The following is an 18,660-nucleotide window of genomic DNA, read 5'->3' as shown; positions in this document are numbered from 1 at the left end:
TTCTACATTTAAAGTCTTGTTGTTTATTTTATAGTTTTCCTGCAAAGTGTACAAATCTGGAACGACATTGTGCCAGGACTTGAATTACAGTGAGATCATTACGAATCTTTAAAATTTGATACTTGAATAGTGTTAGATTGTTTCCAGATTGAAAATTAACAATTTTCCATTTAGTATTAGTAAGTAATTTTATAATACGGTAATCGCACAACAATTTCCGATGCACGTGATCAACTTTGAGTGAAAAGCGATGGCGACAGCGCTGCCAGATTGTGATGGATTTATGGGATGAATCTTAATGTAAAATTGGGAAACAGTATATTTGTTATGTCATTTTTTTATGGTTTTTATGTTTTATTTTTAATTTAATAATTAATATTTTAGTATTTAATTGATTTATTGGTTTTATAGCTTATTTTACTTATTACATATTGGCAAAAACTGGCCCATTATGAAGATTATTCTATGCGTTATTATGCGATATTTATATATTTATTGATGTACAACATACAACAAGACAAGGGGTAATAACAAATAAGAGGGTGACATTAATGCACAAACTAATAATCAATTTACTAAAAACTAACGTAGAAATAACTTTGAAAGCGATATAATGTGCTTATCAATCAAACTTACTTCTCTGACTGCAATCAAGGGTAATAAAGCACTTTTACTGTTACGTTCTTGTTCAAAATAGTTTATCAGGGAAGTTACAAGCCCTTTGTAACTTCGACTGTTTAAATGCTTTGGCATATTTTCAACAGGGTTGTAAAGTAGTTTATGAAGCAAAAAACTACGCCAAAAACTACGCGTAGTTTTTTGTATTAACTACGTTTTAAAATTTTAAAAACTACCTTCAAAAACTACATAAAAACTACCTACAAAAATATAGTAAAACATAAACAAGTTAGATTTTAAACAAAAATCAAGCCAAATTCTTATCTTGGAAGTATGAAGTTATACCGTATGACGAATAAAAACGGCGTCAACGATGGCTATGAAATGAAGATCGCTGTCATTTTATATGTAAAATTATATGGGAAATGTCATCGATCGTCATTTCCTAGCCAAGTGGACGCCGTTTTTTTCTTCGATCATACGGTATTATATTTGTATGTTAAACAACATCAGAAAAAAAAAATCAATAAAAGTGTATTTTCTATGAAATACAGAGTAACTATTAAACACAAAATAAACTATAAATTCTAATTTTTAACTACTAAGTATCAAAAATATCACATAATAAGGAAGAAATTCACAAAATATAGATTTTTTATTTCTTAAATTGATCAACAAACAAAGTTTTTAGGTTATGTTTTCACTGTTATTTTAAAAAACTACATTAGTTACATAAACTACACATTTACTACTCGACATTTAATAACTACTTGTGACATGTAGTAAATTTAGTTTATTAATTACTACGTGTAGTTTAACAACTCTGATTTTCAACACACAATTTCTAGAAACGCAATACAAAAACTCGAAAATTTAAAAATTTTAAATTACAATTTTTAAAAAAATACTATGAAAATAGGCAAAAAACGAGAATTACTCAGAAAGATTCAACATCAGGATATTATACAAAATACTGACTGACATTATGACAATTGTCAAATAATAAACGACAACGTTGCTGAATACGGCGCAATGTGACCAACATAGCGATAATAAAATTCGGTTTAAACTAAATTTTGCAGCTTTAATCTAAATAAAATATCTGTTACAATCATTTGCTCTATAAAGCAAAATACAGAGCTGCTCAGTATCTTAAATTATACAACAAATTTAAACGTCTTTGCTAAAATTTCATTTAGTCAGGCTTATAGGCTTTAGTGTCAATTTCGATATGATTGATGACGTACAATCGGAAAATGTTTTGCGATTACCGTATGTACTAAGGGGTGGCAAAGGTTAGTCTTGGGTCGAGATTTCCGTATGTAAGAAGAGTACAATGCGTTTATAATGTACTGAACAAAGAGAGAACAGTAAACACGTTGCCAAACGTATGAAATAAATCGAGAAACTGTGCACATTGCTAAGAGACGTGGAAGGGGATATAGCAGATTTGTCGCAGTTGACCGGTCAACCCAATCAGTCTCTGTCAGTACTTAAAGTTCTAGGGAAAGGTGTACATCATGCGTTCAGCTTCACGATTTAATTACGTCTCGTGATCCTTTATTTGTTTATTTATTACGAGTCGTTGTAATTTTCCCTATAGCTTGAAAATTTTTAAGTGCAAGCTAGAAATACATACTTGCATTTTTGGTAAAAATAAGTGGAATTGAGTTGGTTTTCGACAGTGGTCGGGCTATTAGAACTCTGAATTCAAAAATCGAGATCTCGAAAGCTATTAGAAATAATTAATTGTAGTTTTTTCAAAAACTTTCTTAATATTTCTGCTGTATTTTCTTCGTAAACAGTAAGTGAAAATCTTAATCAATAAAAAATTTACTATGCTAATTGCTATGCTCTAAAAGTAAATAGACGGGTTGCTTACAATTTTTGAAAGGAAAAAACAACCTTATCGATTTTTTCTTATGTAAACATATTGTAGAATAAAAGATCCTATCTTCAAAATAAAAAAAACGTTTTAATATCGAAAGTGTTTCTTCAGTTATGGCGTGTTATGTGTTAAAAAGTTTGACGTTTTCTCGTTATACAAAAAATTACACCTTAAACATATCCTTATAATTCCATTTCAGATGCTCAGAAACATTTCTAATGATTTTATCTAGTTATCTTTTCGAAAAAAAAAGTCTTTTAAAAATAAGCGGTTTGCGATCGTGATTTTACTTTCCTCGATAGGGAAAGGCGTACCGACAACGCCGCAATAGCACGTCGAATTTCTCTCACTCCGACTTAGTAAGATCCATATGCGATTTACTTCCACACATGTAAATACCGACCCAAGAGTTACAGTTGCCAGCACGGTATATGTTTCCAGTAGTAAAGCAACCAATTATGAAATTCGTTTATACTAAGTACGTTACTATTCTTGTATTGTTACATTTATTTACTACTTGTGAAAAGTAATTAGGATACAATCCTTCCACTTATAATGAGTATAATATGGAGGAAAACAAACTATACGTACCTTAAAATATCCAAGGGAATCTGATTAACCATTCGTTGGTAAAACTTAACTACGTCGTCTTTGGTACGTTTTAAGGCCGTGGCACCATACACGTCAATGTCGCTTGGTTTCCTCTCAAAAAAATGCACATAGGAATTGGCGCTAGTCTTCCAACTATCCGTCCGTTTTTTATTGTTCAGCGATTTTTTTATGAAACCCTCTATAGAAATTATGTTCTCCACCCACTGGATTATGCCCAAACTTGAGGTCAATGGTATTACCTGTAAAAACCAAAGTAAAGTATCCTAACAAATAGATACCTACCAATAATTGTACAAAAAATATTAAGACATAATAGCAAACAATGTAGAAAACTAGAAAAGTAGCCACAATGATATAAAAACTTTTTAAAAAGCTTTTCATCAGCGAATCTTAGACGGTTAAGACTTTAAGACACCTTGTATAAGAAGATTTATATACAAAATGCATAATGAATCATATATAAACAAACACCGGTCATATAAAAATGGACAACCGTCATATACTTTGAATAAGAAGACTAAGGAAGGAGCATAATGCTATCCATGTATTCATGCATGGTGGGCGGAAAAGCCACCATAAAAGCTCTCTAGGGTGGGGATCCTTGACAGTTCTGTTTGACGATTCATTTGACACATTTGAATTTGATTTGAAATTTTGTGGATTTGTCAGTCTTTACGGAGCTTATTTTATGTTATTTATTATTTATTCTACTACTGATAGTTGTATAAAGGTAGTAAATCTAGATGGAAATTGTGTGGCAGAACTTAAATTAACAGTGACACTATCGCGATTTATCGAAAAAGACTCTAAAATAGTTGGTTGTGTAGCGTGCGGTAGATCTCGGCAAAAATTGAGTGAAATAATGGAACAACTTTTCGCTAGCAAGTGACTATATAATATACATACGTGTAGTAAACCGATCATTTATGAAATTCACTTAAAATTAACTAAATTATATATTTTTCTTGCATTTTAGCTTTTATTTATTACTTGTCAAAGATTAGATGTCAAAGAATTTAGATACGTTAATTTGACTTACCTGCTTCAGTAGCGTATCGGATGTTTGTGTTAATAAATACTTATTATAACTTATCTATTTTTATTAGAATTATATATTTTTATAACAATTTTAATAACTACCAACATTTATTCACAATGTAAAATAAAACAACAAATTATTGAGTCTACCCCACGTCTACCCAACATCATAGTTTTACATTTTTTAAATAAAATTAGAACGACACTGATAAACCGGAATTTAAGTCGGCCATATTTGAGGCCCATCGCGGTGTACCTAAGATTTTTGATAAGGAGCATATCTTAGTCTTCTTATTCAAAGGTCATATATGAGGGTTGTCCGTTTATATATGTCAAGTGTCTGTTTATATATGACGGTTATCTATGTATATATGACCGTTGTTTATTCAGGGTGGTCCGAACTGAATTCCGGAAACTTCGGTAGCATATTCTACAGATAAAAATAAGTAAAAAAGTTCGTATAAATGTGTGTCCTAAAATCCTTAGTTTCGGAGAGAGTGTGTAGAAAACGCCGTAAATGTATATTTTTTACTCAGTAGTTTTATACAGGTATGGACAAAAAGTTATTACTCTTCAAATCAGTTAAAAAATTGGAGGTGGCGCCCTCTACAAGTAGGAGTTATATTGACATCAAAATCAAATTTCTCATGTCAAAAAACTCCCAGACACCAATTTTCACCCAAATATTGACGTTACTTATTATATATGTTATTACTGACATATAAATAACTACCGTCATATATACGCACTTGCTTACTTGGTATGTTAATAGCTGATGAGTCTTATTTGCGGTAGCAAAAATATTGTTCATTAAGACAAATAACTGTTCTATTCGCTGATCTTGTCTGATATCTTCGCCAGCTTTTACTAAAAACGGGTACTCTTTGCTGTTCATCCCCAGCATCGTAATCTTAATAGGTTTGGTTTTCGAGCTCATTACTGCTACCTAATAAAAATGACATAACATTAAACATAAATAAGTCAATTGTGAGTGCAACTCGGTATATTTTATTTTTGTTTGAGCCCACGTCCAAGTCTGTCACTTCCTGAGAGTGACAGTTATTGCTGATTCTGACTATTTAGTGTTGTAAGTTAGCAAATAGTTCTCAACATGCTGTTAATAAGGCTGTATTCCATTGCAAAACCAGGCGAACCATATCGGTAAACTACGGTAAAGAGCGGTTCCTGAAAAACATCGGTTTGCTACGGAACGGTTTGGTAAAATACTGGAAACGTCAAATGTTGACGTTTTCTAAATTTCAATACCTCTATTATAAAATTTATCTTTTATGCATTTTTAATGTACCTGTTCTCTGCTTTTACGTTTGCTTCTTCTTTTCAATGGAGTTTAATATTGAAAAGTACTTTATTAATAAAAAGATTTGCAGGTCCAATATTAAAATAGACCAATAATAAATAAACAAATCTAATCAATATTTATATTTTTATAGCTTACAAAACATTCACCATTACATGTTGTCTTGTTGTTCGTGTTTTCTTTAAATGTTCCTGACTTTAAGAAACAATGGCTGCATGAAGTTTAAATGGTTCTAAAAAGTCATTCTATTTAGTTAATGAAATTTATTTACCTTTACTGCCTACCTCCATTGCTTTTTGATGTAAATACAAAATATTATTACAAATTTTAGAAATTAAATGAGAATTTCACTCAAACTTCCAATATTTGCTTGATTTCTGTCACATAAATGACATTGATTGACAAACAAAATCAGAAAAACCAGCCTTCTCGCGCTGGTTAGTTTGGTGACAGTTATAACCGAATTTTTCAGGAACCGTGTTCCGTAATAAGAAAACTTTCAGGAAACCGATAGAAACGGAACATAAAACCACAACCAAGGTAAGCAACGGAATACACCTTAAAAGTTATTCAAAATGTTAGCTTACTGTCTCGCGAAAACCGGCTATTTTTATGTGATGTTGTACTAATGGCATCTTGTCACCAGTGTACTGTCCTGGAATTTCCAGTTCGAGATTCATTCGGGCTGCCGAGAAATTCGCCAACCACGGACAATAGTCCTTCAAGAGTAATGACACTTTTCCTTGACCGTCGAATGATATTTTTTGCAATATTTCTTTAGCTTGCTTAAGAGTTTGTCTCTCATTAATTTTCTGAAGAGCGTCTATAAATACTTTGGCATTTTTCTTATACATACTTCCTAAAAAGATAAAGTCCTAATTAGGACCACTATATAGTGTAATTTTTTAAAGAGTAACAGATATAGGATCTGTGGATGTCCTACATAGGTAATGCAGAAAAAAGAAGGAGTAACATCACAGATTATATAGATTATAAACTTTGTTTTTCTTTATTGTTTTCGTGGTTCCAATTTTTCGGAATCGGGTACTAGTTAGGTTACTAGTTTGCGCACATAGCACGCCCACTTATGGCCTCTAAAATTGTGCACAGCGCCTGACCGGCACAGTTATTAGAGAGATATCGGAAAACCGAATAGCGTCATGCAGTATTTACGCCTACCTTATGGTTACGATATGCGCGAGTCAATTTTTAACGCAACACCCGCTAATAACGTTACGGCCTGACGTAATTTGCGGATCAATTCTAAATCGCGCTATTTCTAAATAACGTTTAAAGATTGCTTAAATGGGCATGTGCGGGTATTTGACAACCGGGACCGGCCGGCGAGATCTTTTATTTTAGGTTATGTTTGAATTGTTTTGAATTATTACTTTAGTTTTATTAGGTAATTTGATATTTAAGTAGCTGGGATTAGTTTCAATTAAATAAATATGGCCCAAAATATGGATTCCACCTCTTCCAATATTAAAGACCCTATAAAGAGGCTTAGGTTTACAGCAGATGACGACTTAGCCCTTCTAAGAGAATTTGTTGCGTGTTGTCCTAAACCCACGGGCAGACGTTGAACAATAAAAAGATTTACCCTTTAGTTTTAAAATACCTAGTAAACAAAACAATTTCTAAGTTTTAAATTCAAAGTTAGGTTAAGTTTAATTAGCGGACGCGACGCGAACATAATTCTTTCCGATCCGATAACTATAAATGAAGAGAGTTAATACCACCTCACGTAAAGGAAATAACACCTGGCCTTATTAACGTCCAAGCACGCTATTCGGTTTAGCGATATCTCTCTATTACGCTGTTTATTGTTATTTTACGCGAGTTTATTTTTGCGCACAGGAAATTTTACTCGTTTGCACATCGTCATAAAAAACAATTTTCATACCACGAATTAGGGATAAGATTTTTATCTGTATACATATAGTATTCCTAATCTGTGGTAACATTAACTATACTAACCTTGCATATAATCAGAGTCTTTAGAATTGGCTTCAGACGAAAGTTTATATTTTAATAAGTCGTCTCTAATATTAATGATGCTCTCTATATTCGTACATAACTTCATCTTTTTTAAATAATAATTATACACCAAAAAAGGAACACTTACTTTGGACAAAGCTAAAATTTAATTTTTTATAACGTTTTAGTTCTTTAATTCGTATATTTTTTTTTAAAACGTACCTGTCAAAAACTTGTCAATAACCGGGTTATTTAACAAGACATCGTTTAACCGGTTGATAAGCTGCGTGACTTGTTTTTTTAACAGATTATCTGTATTCGTATAATTTTCTTTGCTAAGTCGATAAGAATACATTATGGCTTGAGGGTAAGTCTCTGCTATTCTCAGAACTAGATCCGAGATAGCCGTGACTTTATCAGAATCGACGTTAGCTAGAAAAAAAACCGGTTCAGTACTTCTGAACTACTATATTAAAATCTCAGAGAAATAAGTAAATGTCATATACAGGATTGTTCACCACATACGACACGGAATATTGTAGCTAAACGATTAGATTTTTACAAATTGTAAGTTTTGGGTTCGTTAAAGGACTATTAGAGCTACAATTTAAAAATATTTTTACGAGATACAGAGTGTCCCAAATAAGTTAAAAATATTATAATAGTTTGGTTTGGAATTTTTTAAATGGGACACCCTGTATATTATTCTATTTTTAGATTATACGATTGAAATAAAGGTAAAATTGATTAAGGTTTATCACACTTAAACCTTACCGTTTTTGAAATATTTTCAATTTTGTGAAATTGAAGTAAAAAATTAAGGCTTCGTTTCTCCGAGAGTATCAAAGTTTTTATTACTAAATAGTTATTGAAGATTATTTATCGAGCAGATATTGTGTTGCAATAATAAAAATTATACTACCTCATACAGAGTGTCCAAAAATTTATATTAAATAATTACTACCTTTAAACGGCGATAACTTGTTTAATTTAAATGAAACACCTTGTATATTTTACGAGAATCAGATGCACAATATAAGTGTCTATCAAATTGTATTATACCAGTTTTTACCTATCTCTTCAAGTTTTTTGTAGAAAATGCATTTTCTAACAATTTAGAGCCCATATATCAATATACCCATGGAATATTGACATTTTAGATTTTTTTAAAGCAACATATATATGTACCAATGTACAGGTGGTAAAAATAATAATATTGCAAGCTTATTTGTTTACAAAAAGAAAACTATTTAAATCTTTGTAAAAGAGTATACCAATTAAATATACTACTATTAATAAAAATTAGTTATAAGCATTCGTCAAAAAATTAAATAAAATTTATTAGGTGTTACTTTTTACCACACTGTCTAATACACATACAAAATTCAATTTTTTGGTATTTGGAGCAATTATTATTAATCAACGTAAACAGTCAATTAATGTAGTTTAAATACTGGGATCATATTAATTGATCCTCTTTAACAAATAATATTTAAATTTGTTTTTTATTTTTTTATGAAATAAGCCAATTATATCAATAATATTAGTATCTGTACTCTTTGAAAATTTGTTACAACTTAAAACAATCTAAAATGTCAATATTCCATGGGTATAGTGATAAATAAGGTCTAAATTATAAGAAAATGCATTTTCTACGAAAATTTTAAGAGATAGGTAAAGAATGGTATCATACAAGTTGATAGACAATTAAATTGTGCATCTGATTCACGAAAAATATATAGGGTGTTCCATTTAAATTAAACAAGTTATTGCCGTTTAAAGCTAGGAATAATTTAATATAAATTTTTGGACACTCTGTATAAGGTAGTATAATTTTTATTATTGCGACACAATATCTGATCAATAAATAATCTTCAGTAAATGTTTAGTACTAAAAACTTTGATACTCTTGAAAAAATTAAGCCTTAAATTTTTTAGTGCAGTTTCACAAAATTGAAAATATTTCAAAAACGGTAAGGTTTAAGTGTGATAAACCTTAATCAAATTTATCTTTATTTCAATCGTAGAATCTAAAAATAGAATAATATACTGGGTGTTCCATTTAAAAAAATATAACTGTAATATTTTTTACTTATTTGGGACACTCTGTATCTTGTAAAAATATTTTTAAATTGTAGCTCTAATAGTTTTTCAACGAACCCAAAACTTACAATTTGTAAAAATCTCATCGTTTAGCTACAATACTCCGTGTCGCATGTGGTGAACAACCCTGTAAAGTACGTCTGCTGGTTCTGTGTCTATGAAAGGAATGCGGACAAAAAACATTTAAATAAACAGCAATATATTTTTTACGTCGACTTGACGAGTACGTCACCGTAAATGGCTCCGCCCACTCATTTTATTGGCTACTTGCAAATTTGTCGAATTTTTATTGATGGGATGCGTCGTCTAATTTTTTACGAAAAACATCGGGAGAATATTATTTCCCCTTTCACGGATACCCCGTAGCTACAGAATGGACAGACGTACTGATAAACGAATATACTTATTCCTTCCCATATAGGCTGGATGCAAAAGCTAAAGATATTTTCCTTCATATATTCTCTACCACTTTCAAACAAACATTGTAAGATATAAATAAAAACGTGGGGACCATATCAAGACGTAATTTAGTAGAAACTAACCTAGAAGTTGAGGAATCCATCCCAAAAACATCCAAGTAGGTATTTGTTTGGTCTCTTTGATAAAAACATCAGATAGATTATCAGCTAGGGAATCTTTTAATAGAATACAAGGGAAAAGCTGACGAGCTTCCTTTGAACCTAACCTCATAGCCCTCAAAACGTACAGAGCGAAATCATACTCCTGATCGTCTTTGTTTTGGACAAAATACGCGAGTTTCACCAAAGCTTTTCTCACTTGTTCTAACTCAGTATTATTCCTGAAAAAAAACATTCTTCATTCTTTTCTTGTTAACTGCAAAACAATTCGTACCATTTGCGTTTTTCATCCAAGGTAAGCGTCTTTAACTGGTCCAAAGCGGTTTCTAAAGGAGACAAATCTTGTCTAACGAATACTTCAGATAAGCTGTCTTTAACTTCGGGATAAATATCAGGACTTTCTCTTAACGTTTCAGATAGTTTTTGACTGATATCGAAGAATTTGACCGTTGAGGCCACTGTGCGTTCCGAATTCTCGTCTGTCTGAATACATTCTTCAAAAAAAACGTAAAAAGCTCTGAAATTATTGTATTATTGCAGAAAAAAAATACTTACTAAATAGTTTTAAAGCTTCCAGTAGTTTTTCTACTTTTAAATTAGGGTTGTTTCTTATTAGATTTGTGTACAAATAAAATAAGTTACCGTAGATCATTTTCAGATCGGGGCTATCGTCTGGGGTGTATAACCTAAAATTTTTCTTAGAAAATTAGTTGTACTGGCGTGTCTAAATAACTATAGATTAAGAAGTAATACAGTATTTGAAAATAGAGATGGGTTGTTATTTAACTATATGTTATTTATTTTACAACAATTATTTGAAAATAACATAATGCAACCGTTGCTACTTTTAAAAAATAACAGATATAAAATAACGACACGTAGAGTCGTATAAAATATCGACTGTTCGTCAAACGAAGTCGGCGCTCTGCATCGCCACGAAATCCTATGCGGCTCGAAGCAATTCCAAAAAACAACTAGTATGAGAAATCTGTTATTTCGACAACCATCGATAACGCGGCGAACGTTGCTGCATCGGCCGATGGGCTTGCAACAGCTTAAAAATAACAGTATATAAAATAAGCAGCTTTTTTAAAACAGTTGCAACGGTCGCGGGCATAACGCCTGGCGGTCGAGATAACCGGAGTGGGGAAACAAGCCATTACAAAACCATATAAATTATATACCACTGTAATCACAAAACTTCAATACTGTAATGGAATTTTAAATTGTCTTTATTTTTAAATTAATTTAGTCCAAACATAAGGAATATTTTGTTGATGTTTGGCCATCAAAATCTTAAAAAGTAAAGAAGTTGTCTAAAAATGTGCTACAATACGGATATAGTATAATCACAGATTATACAGATTATAAACTTTGTTTTTTCTTTATTGTTTTTCGTGGTTTCAATTTTCGGAATCGGGCACTAGTTAGGTTACTAGTTTGCGCACATAGCACGCCCACTTATGGCCTCTAAAACTGTGCACAGCGCCTGACCGGCACAGTTATTAGAGAGATATCGAAAAACGAATAGCGTTATGCAGTATTTACGCGTACCTTATCACGGTTACGATATGCGCGAGTCAATTTTTAACGCAACACCCGCTAATAACGTTACCGCCTGACGTAATTTGCGGATCAATTACATCAAGCGCTATTTCTAAATAACGTTTAAAAATTGCTTAAATGGGCATGTGCGGGTATTTGACAACCGGGGCCGGCCGGCGAGATCTTTTTTTAGGTTATGTTTGAATTGTTTTGAATTATTACTTTAGTTTTATTAGGTAATTTGATAGTTAAGTAGCTGGGATTAGTTTTAATTAAATAAAGATGGCCCAAAATATGGATTCCGCCTCTTCCAATATTAAAGAACCTATAAAGAGGCTTAAGTTTACAGCAGATGACGACTTAGCCCTTCTAAGAGAATTTGTTGCTTGTTGCCCTAAACCCACTGGCAGACGTTGAACAATAAAGCACTGGAAATAAGCACTTTAGCTCTTTAGTTTTAAAATACCTAGTAAACAAAACAATTTTAAAGTTTTAAATTCAAAGGTAGGTTAAGTTTAAATAGCGGACGCGACCCGATAACTATAAATGAAGAGAGAAGAGAGTTAATACCACCTCACGTAAAGAAAATAACACCTGGCCTTATTAACGTCCATGCACGCTATTCGGTTTAGCGATATCTCTCTATTACGCTGTTTATTGTTATTTTATGCGAGTTTATTTTTGCGCACAGGAAATTTTACTCGTTTGCACATCGTCATAAAAACAATTTTCGTACCACGAATTAGGGACAAGCTTTTTATCTGAATACCTATATACCTAATAAATAATGTTACTCACCTGGCGTATTTCCTTGTCATATAATAGTTCTCCTCTTCAATAGCCACATTCATAAAGGCCACGTCTAAGAAGATTTTCGTTTCTTTCAGACTTTGCTCTGCTTCCTCACTCTGAAGTCTAGCAACACTGTTCGATAGAAATTCGATAAACAATCTGCGATATAACAATTTCGCCTCGCTCAGAATTATGGATGGGAGATATTCTCCTTGCGTCGATCTCCAGTAGTTTATTAGACTGTTTAAGTTCTCTTCGCCATTTTCGTCAGCAAGTTTCGACTCGACGTCTAAGAATCGGCCAATTTCTACCAAGGATCGCAAATCTAATATTTTGTTGTACCTGAAACAAATATTAAATCTCAAAAAAAAACTCATTTTATACGGAGAAATTTTATTTTATAAGCGATACCAATTAAACTTTTAGCTACTTAATCGAGGGCGCGATTTTTAAATTCCTTGTTGCCAATCATCGACATATTCGGCGCCGGGCTAACTAACTGGGATTTAAATTTCCCGCTGGCGATTCAGGTGGTAGCTCTGCTGTAAAAAATGTCAAGTTGCCACATTTACTTATTTAATTTTACTTACTTATTTATTTCCTGACATTGTCATTCGTTTTGACACTTTAGTTTTGTATTACGAGTTTTTGGTTTAAAAGTATTGTTTTGTGATACTTTAAGCTTAAACATTTTTTACCATAGTCTGTGAAACGAATAACTTTGAATTTGACAGTTCCCGCGGGCTTTTCTAGTGTTAATTTTATTAGGTTAGCGACTTGCGGCCATGCTGACGCAATGCCGTCTCTAATAGAACAGCCTCGGAGCGAGATTTACGACGTCACGCTACTTAGATACTACGGATTAATAAATATGTTGTAGAATACACGGAAAACATAATTATTCCTCGTATTTTTGGTTTGGATTTTAAAAATAATATAGTTTACATGAAATATACATAATATACAGTTAATAAATACAATATATACACCTATTTATAGTAATAAATACTTTGGCAAATAAACTATGAACCATACAAATGCAACAAGTGTTTTACAATATACAAATAATGAATAGGTACATAAGATAATGGGTAAAATGTAAAATATATTTTAAATTTTGGGGTTTGAAAATCGATCTAATTTAACAAAAAACATTCAATATCTACTAATAGTGATGTATTATTATTTGCATGCACAAAATTTATATGTATATTTTGCAAGTATCAATGTTCGAAAAATTATATTTGGAAATAATACAATATCATAGAAAAAAAGGCGTCAGCGATGGCTATGAAATAAAGATCGGTGTCATTCTATTTGTAAAATTATTCTAAAATTTTTGATTTTCTTGGGATTTACGTTCGGGAAAAACGCTGATTAAGTTTTCATTTGGTTTTTCATTATTTCTTTTAGTTAAAAAAAAACGTTTCGGCTAACATTATAGCCTTCATCAGTGTTGTGTCATATGAAAAAAATAGTGTGAATATAATCCAAAAAATTACATATAAAATATTCACAACCTAACCTAACGCCACATAATGTTTACTGCAATTAATAAATTAATATAAACTTGTCAAAAGATGACCACATATTTGTATATTGTAAAACATTTGCTGCATTTGTATGGTTCATAGTTTATTTGCCAAAGTATTTATTACTATAAATAAGTATATATATTGTATTTATTAACTGTATATTATGTATATTTCATGTAAACTATATCACTTTTAAAATACAAACCAAAAATATGAGGAATAATTATGTTTTCCATGTATTCTACAACATATATTTATTAATCCATAGTATCTAACTAGCGTGACGTCATAAATCTCGCTCCGAGGCTGTTCTATTAGAGACGGCATTGGTCTGATATTTAGAAATGTCAAAAGCTGATGACATTTTACTTTTGACAATTATGCCATTTCGTGTTGATTTTTGCAAGAAGAGGAAGAACTGTCACTTGTTTTATTATTTTCCTTTTCTATTTCACGAAAGTAAAAAGAGTTAAATAAAAAGAGTCAAACCTATCTGATTCGTTCAGGCACTCAATTTAAAGAATACTTAAAGAATATCAGTAACTTTTTTGATAGAGGGATATTATATTTGCCATGTTGGTAAAAAATAACGGTCAAAATTCAAAGTTATTCATTTTATAGACTATACAAGATATCTTAAGAGCCCTAAAAAACTCTTCGGAACTTTATTAGAATACTTTGAACGGGAAAGTAATGGCCCTTTACGTCCCTTAAGTGCTGTTATAGAGGTGAGTTTTGTCAATGTAAATAGAGTAACTATTTATATATTCACAATTAATTTATTTTTCTTTCCTAAAATATTTTGATTAAAAGAAAATATGTAAAAGTAGGCAACGCTGTGCCGGTCAAGCTTAATCACGTGACTAAAAAGTTTATTTGGCATGATCTTTGAATAAGAAGACTAAGGAAGGAGCATATCAAAAATCTTAGGTACACCGCGATGGGCCTGAAATATGGCCGACTTAAATTCCGGTTTATCAGTGTCGTTCTAATTTTATTTAAAAAATGTAAAACTATGATGTAGGGTAGACGTGGGGTAGACTCAATAATTTGTTGTTTTATTTTACGTTGTGAATAAATGTTGGTAGTTATTAAAATTGTTATAAAAATATATAATTCTAATAAAAATAGATAAGTTATAATAAGTATTTATTAACACAAACATCCGATACGCTACTGAAGCAGGTAAGTCAAATTAACGTATCTAAATTCTTTGACATCTAATCTTAGACAAGTAATAAATAAAAGCTAAAATGCAAGAAAAAAATATAATTTAGTTAATTTAAGTGAATTTCATAAATGATCGGTTTACTACACGTATGTATATTATATAGTCACTTACTAGCGAAAAGTTGTTCCATTATTTCACTCAATTTTTGCTGAGATCTACCGCACGCTACACAACCAACTATTTTAGAATCTTTTTCGATAAATCGCGATAGTGTCACTGTTAATTTAAGTTCTGCCACAATTTCCATCTAGATTTACTACCTTTATACAACTATCAGTAGTTGAATAAATTATAAATAACATAAAATAAGCTCCGTAAAGACTGACAAATCCACAAAATTTCAAATCAAATTCAAATGTGTCAAATGAATCGTCAAACAGAACTGTCAAGGATCCCCACCCTAGAGTGCTTTTATGGTGGTTTTTCCGCCCACCATGCATGAATACATGGATAGCATTATGCTCCTTCCTTAGTCTTCTTATTCAAAGATTTGGCATGATCTATATATACCTTAATGTGCCAAACATTGGATTGAGCAGTTGCCAATCGTTTAGAAAATTATTCAGGCCGCTCTTCTGATACTGAATAGCTTGATCTGTATCTTTCTGTTTAATCCACAGAATACAAAGTTCCTCGGCAAATTTCGATTTCAAATAGTCGGATTGTTCAGGATTCGCTAAAATTTATATTAAAAATTCTTTAAACAGCGTACACACTATACCATTTATTCTACTAATTTCGAGATTCAGAATAAAGCTTAATAAAAAATCAAGAACATACCGAGTGATTTATTAATGTTGGTAAGAAATTCTGTGGAAGATGTTTCAGTATATAGTGCGGTTTTAATTTGTGAGGTTATGTACCAGGGAAGTACCTTTTGCTGGTACCAATCTCTACCCCACAATACGTCCCACGTATCCTGGTTTCCTTCAGGAATCACTGATTGGATTTCTCTCGAGAACTTGTCCCATTCTCCTATAATATAGTCAATTAATTATAATATTGAAATGAAAAATTATGTCGATAAACCAAAAAAAATAAAAATTAAGAATTTTATGTTACCTAAATGAGCTAGACATTTAAAGCAAGACTCGAAATAGAAATCTTGTCTATCTGGGGAAGGATCGGTCTGTAATAATTTTGAATAACTTTCCTGAGCGTTCCGCCATTTTTTCTCCGATTCCAACAGCAAAGCCTTCTGAACTTCTTCTTTACAATTAGTTTTTTCTATAAATATAGTTTTAATCTAAAACACAACATTAGTACGTAATTACAGCACATCGGTATCTCCCCTAACGACAAGTTATAATCTACTGCTGTCTACTGCTTAGAGTTTTATACAAGATGTTTCAAAAAGCATGTGCCATCTCTCGTGGGGAGATTCCTCGTGTAAAAATAAGATTTATTTCTTATATCAACATAGGTCCGATTCTGCTTTGTTTCGTAGCTACAAGTAGTGATGGGTTGTTATTTAACTATCTGTTATTTTATAACAATTATTTATAAATAACATAACGCAACCGTTACTACTTCTAAAAAATAACAGATATAAAATAACTACACGTAGAGATCGGCCGCTCGTGAAACGAAAAACGAAGTCGGCGCTCTGCACCGCCACGAAATTCTATGCTGCTCGAAGCAATTCCAAAAAACAACTAATATGGATGGAAAACATGTTATTTCGTCAACCATCGATACAGGCGGCGAGACAACGGACAACGGAGTGGGGAAAGCGCTACGGCGAACGTAGCTGCTTCGGTCGATACCGTCAATGGTCGTATTGGGTTTGCAACAGCTTAAAAATAATAGGATATGAAAGAAGCAGGTTTTGAAACAGTTGCGGGCATAACGCCTGGCGGTCGAGATAACAGGAGTGGGAAGGGAACGCTGCTACATCGGTCGATTGTCGATGGAGGCTCGCAACGGGTTGGAGAAGCAGTTATTTTAGATATGTTTTTTTCAACCTGTTACGAGCATAACAGGGCGGCGATCGAGATAATCGGAGGGGAAAGGAACGCTGCTGCTGGTCGATTGTCGATGGAGGTTCGAAACAGGTTGGAGAATAACGCATCAGTTGTTTTAGATATATTGTTTTCAACCTGTTACGAGCATAACGGGCGGAGGTCGAGATATTCTGGCGCTGTATGTTTCAGTACTTACTTATTAAGTTTCAATATTTAGATATTTATTTATTCTGAAACATTTTCAGAATAATATTTCAAGATTTTTTAAAAATGTATACAGGGTGTTTTGAAAAATCTGGTCATTGATTAATCACGATATTGCTTAAAGCCCTTGACGTAAAAAGCTGATTTTTGGAAAACGGATTGACTTTAGGGTGTCGAGGTTCGATAAGAAGGGATTTTTCGAAACTCGAATTCTAAGGGGGTGAAACTACCCTCAAATATTAGAATATTTTTTTTATTTAAAAACCGGTGAGTTTTTCGGAAAAACTCTTAAAACACGTATATTTTATTATGTTGTTTTACATATTTTAAGATTTTTTAAAAATATATACAAGGTGTTTCATAAAATATGACCATTGAGTAATCACTATTCTGCTTAAACTGCTTGACGTTTAAAGCTGATTTTTGGCAAACGGATTGACTGTGGGGTTGAGGTTCGATAAGGAGGGGTTTCTCGAATCTCAAATTCCAACAGGGTGAAATCGCTCCTTAAATATTAGAATATTTGTTATTTAAAAAACGGTTAGTCTTTCGGGAAAACGCCTGGACACGGATAATTTATTTTGTTTTTTTTTACATATTTTGAATTTTTTTAAAAAATCATACAGGGTGTTCCAAAAAGTTGAGTAATTGATTAACCACGATTCTGCGTAAACTGCTCGACGTTTAAAGCTTATTTTTGGCAAATGTGAGAAAATTTTATCTAGTTTGTATGTTAATGGAAATTCTTGTTTTGCTTTATCATCACCATTAGAAATTATTAATTCGACGCGAACGAAGTCGCGGGTACACGCTAGTTTAAGTGTAAAATTAATTCGAACTCTAGTGTGTAGTTGGTTTACTTATGAGGAATATACTACACATTTTCTTATATTGCTATTTTTTGACCGCAAATGGTAAAATCATAACTAAGAGCTTCTCGCTCGAGTGAGATGCACCCTGTACACTGCTACGCAATTCAGGATCTACGCAGATCGAGGGGCAGGGCGTAGGTAGATCGGAATGTATAGGTATAGACGAGTGGCGGAATTTTGGCTTTTTTATATCGCAATTTGTAAACAGCGCTTATTTGTAAACAACCACCGTTTTTAGAGAGGTATTTTAGATAACAATCGATATTTAGAAATGTTTTGACACCCTGGAAATACTACCACCGAGCACGTCATTAGAGAATTATGGCACTTTTTAAATACTGACTTTCGTTGTTGCAACTTGCAACTGTGTTAATACGCCTGG

General features: G+C 32.2%; 1 protein-coding gene across 1 annotated transcript in view; it reads right to left on the bottom strand.

The window, feature by feature from the left end:
- The window catches only part of LOC115884364 (DNA-dependent protein kinase catalytic subunit-like), an 83,225-nt gene that overhangs the window by 331 nt on the left and 64,234 nt on the right, over positions 1-18,660 (bottom strand). Inside the window, exons 34-45 of the mRNA XM_030902923.1 lie at positions 16,301-16,484; positions 16,019-16,213; positions 15,749-15,914; positions 12,479-12,814; positions 10,691-10,821; positions 10,410-10,629; positions 10,100-10,356; positions 7,677-7,886; positions 7,455-7,613; positions 6,062-6,333; positions 4,914-5,102; positions 3,098-3,357 (exon numbers count right to left, since the gene is read on the bottom strand). Of these exons, the coding sequence (XP_030758783.1) occupies positions 3,098-3,357; positions 4,914-5,102; positions 6,062-6,333; positions 7,455-7,613; positions 7,677-7,886; positions 10,100-10,356; positions 10,410-10,629; positions 10,691-10,821; positions 12,479-12,814; positions 15,749-15,914; positions 16,019-16,213; positions 16,301-16,484 (2,579 nt within the window). The remainder of the gene's footprint in view (positions 1-3,097; positions 3,358-4,913; positions 5,103-6,061; positions 6,334-7,454; positions 7,614-7,676; positions 7,887-10,099; positions 10,357-10,409; positions 10,630-10,690; positions 10,822-12,478; positions 12,815-15,748; positions 15,915-16,018; positions 16,214-16,300; positions 16,485-18,660) is intronic.

This window comes from Sitophilus oryzae, unplaced genomic scaffold (assembly GCF_002938485.1).
Source record: "Sitophilus oryzae breed Bouriz unplaced genomic scaffold, Soryzae_2.0 scaffold_227_pilon_pilon, whole genome shotgun sequence".
NCBI classification, from domain to species: domain Eukaryota; kingdom Metazoa; phylum Arthropoda; class Insecta; order Coleoptera; family Curculionidae; genus Sitophilus; species Sitophilus oryzae.
The sequence above is the reverse complement of the archived record's forward strand: the minus strand, read 5'-3'. Positions and strand labels throughout refer to the sequence as shown.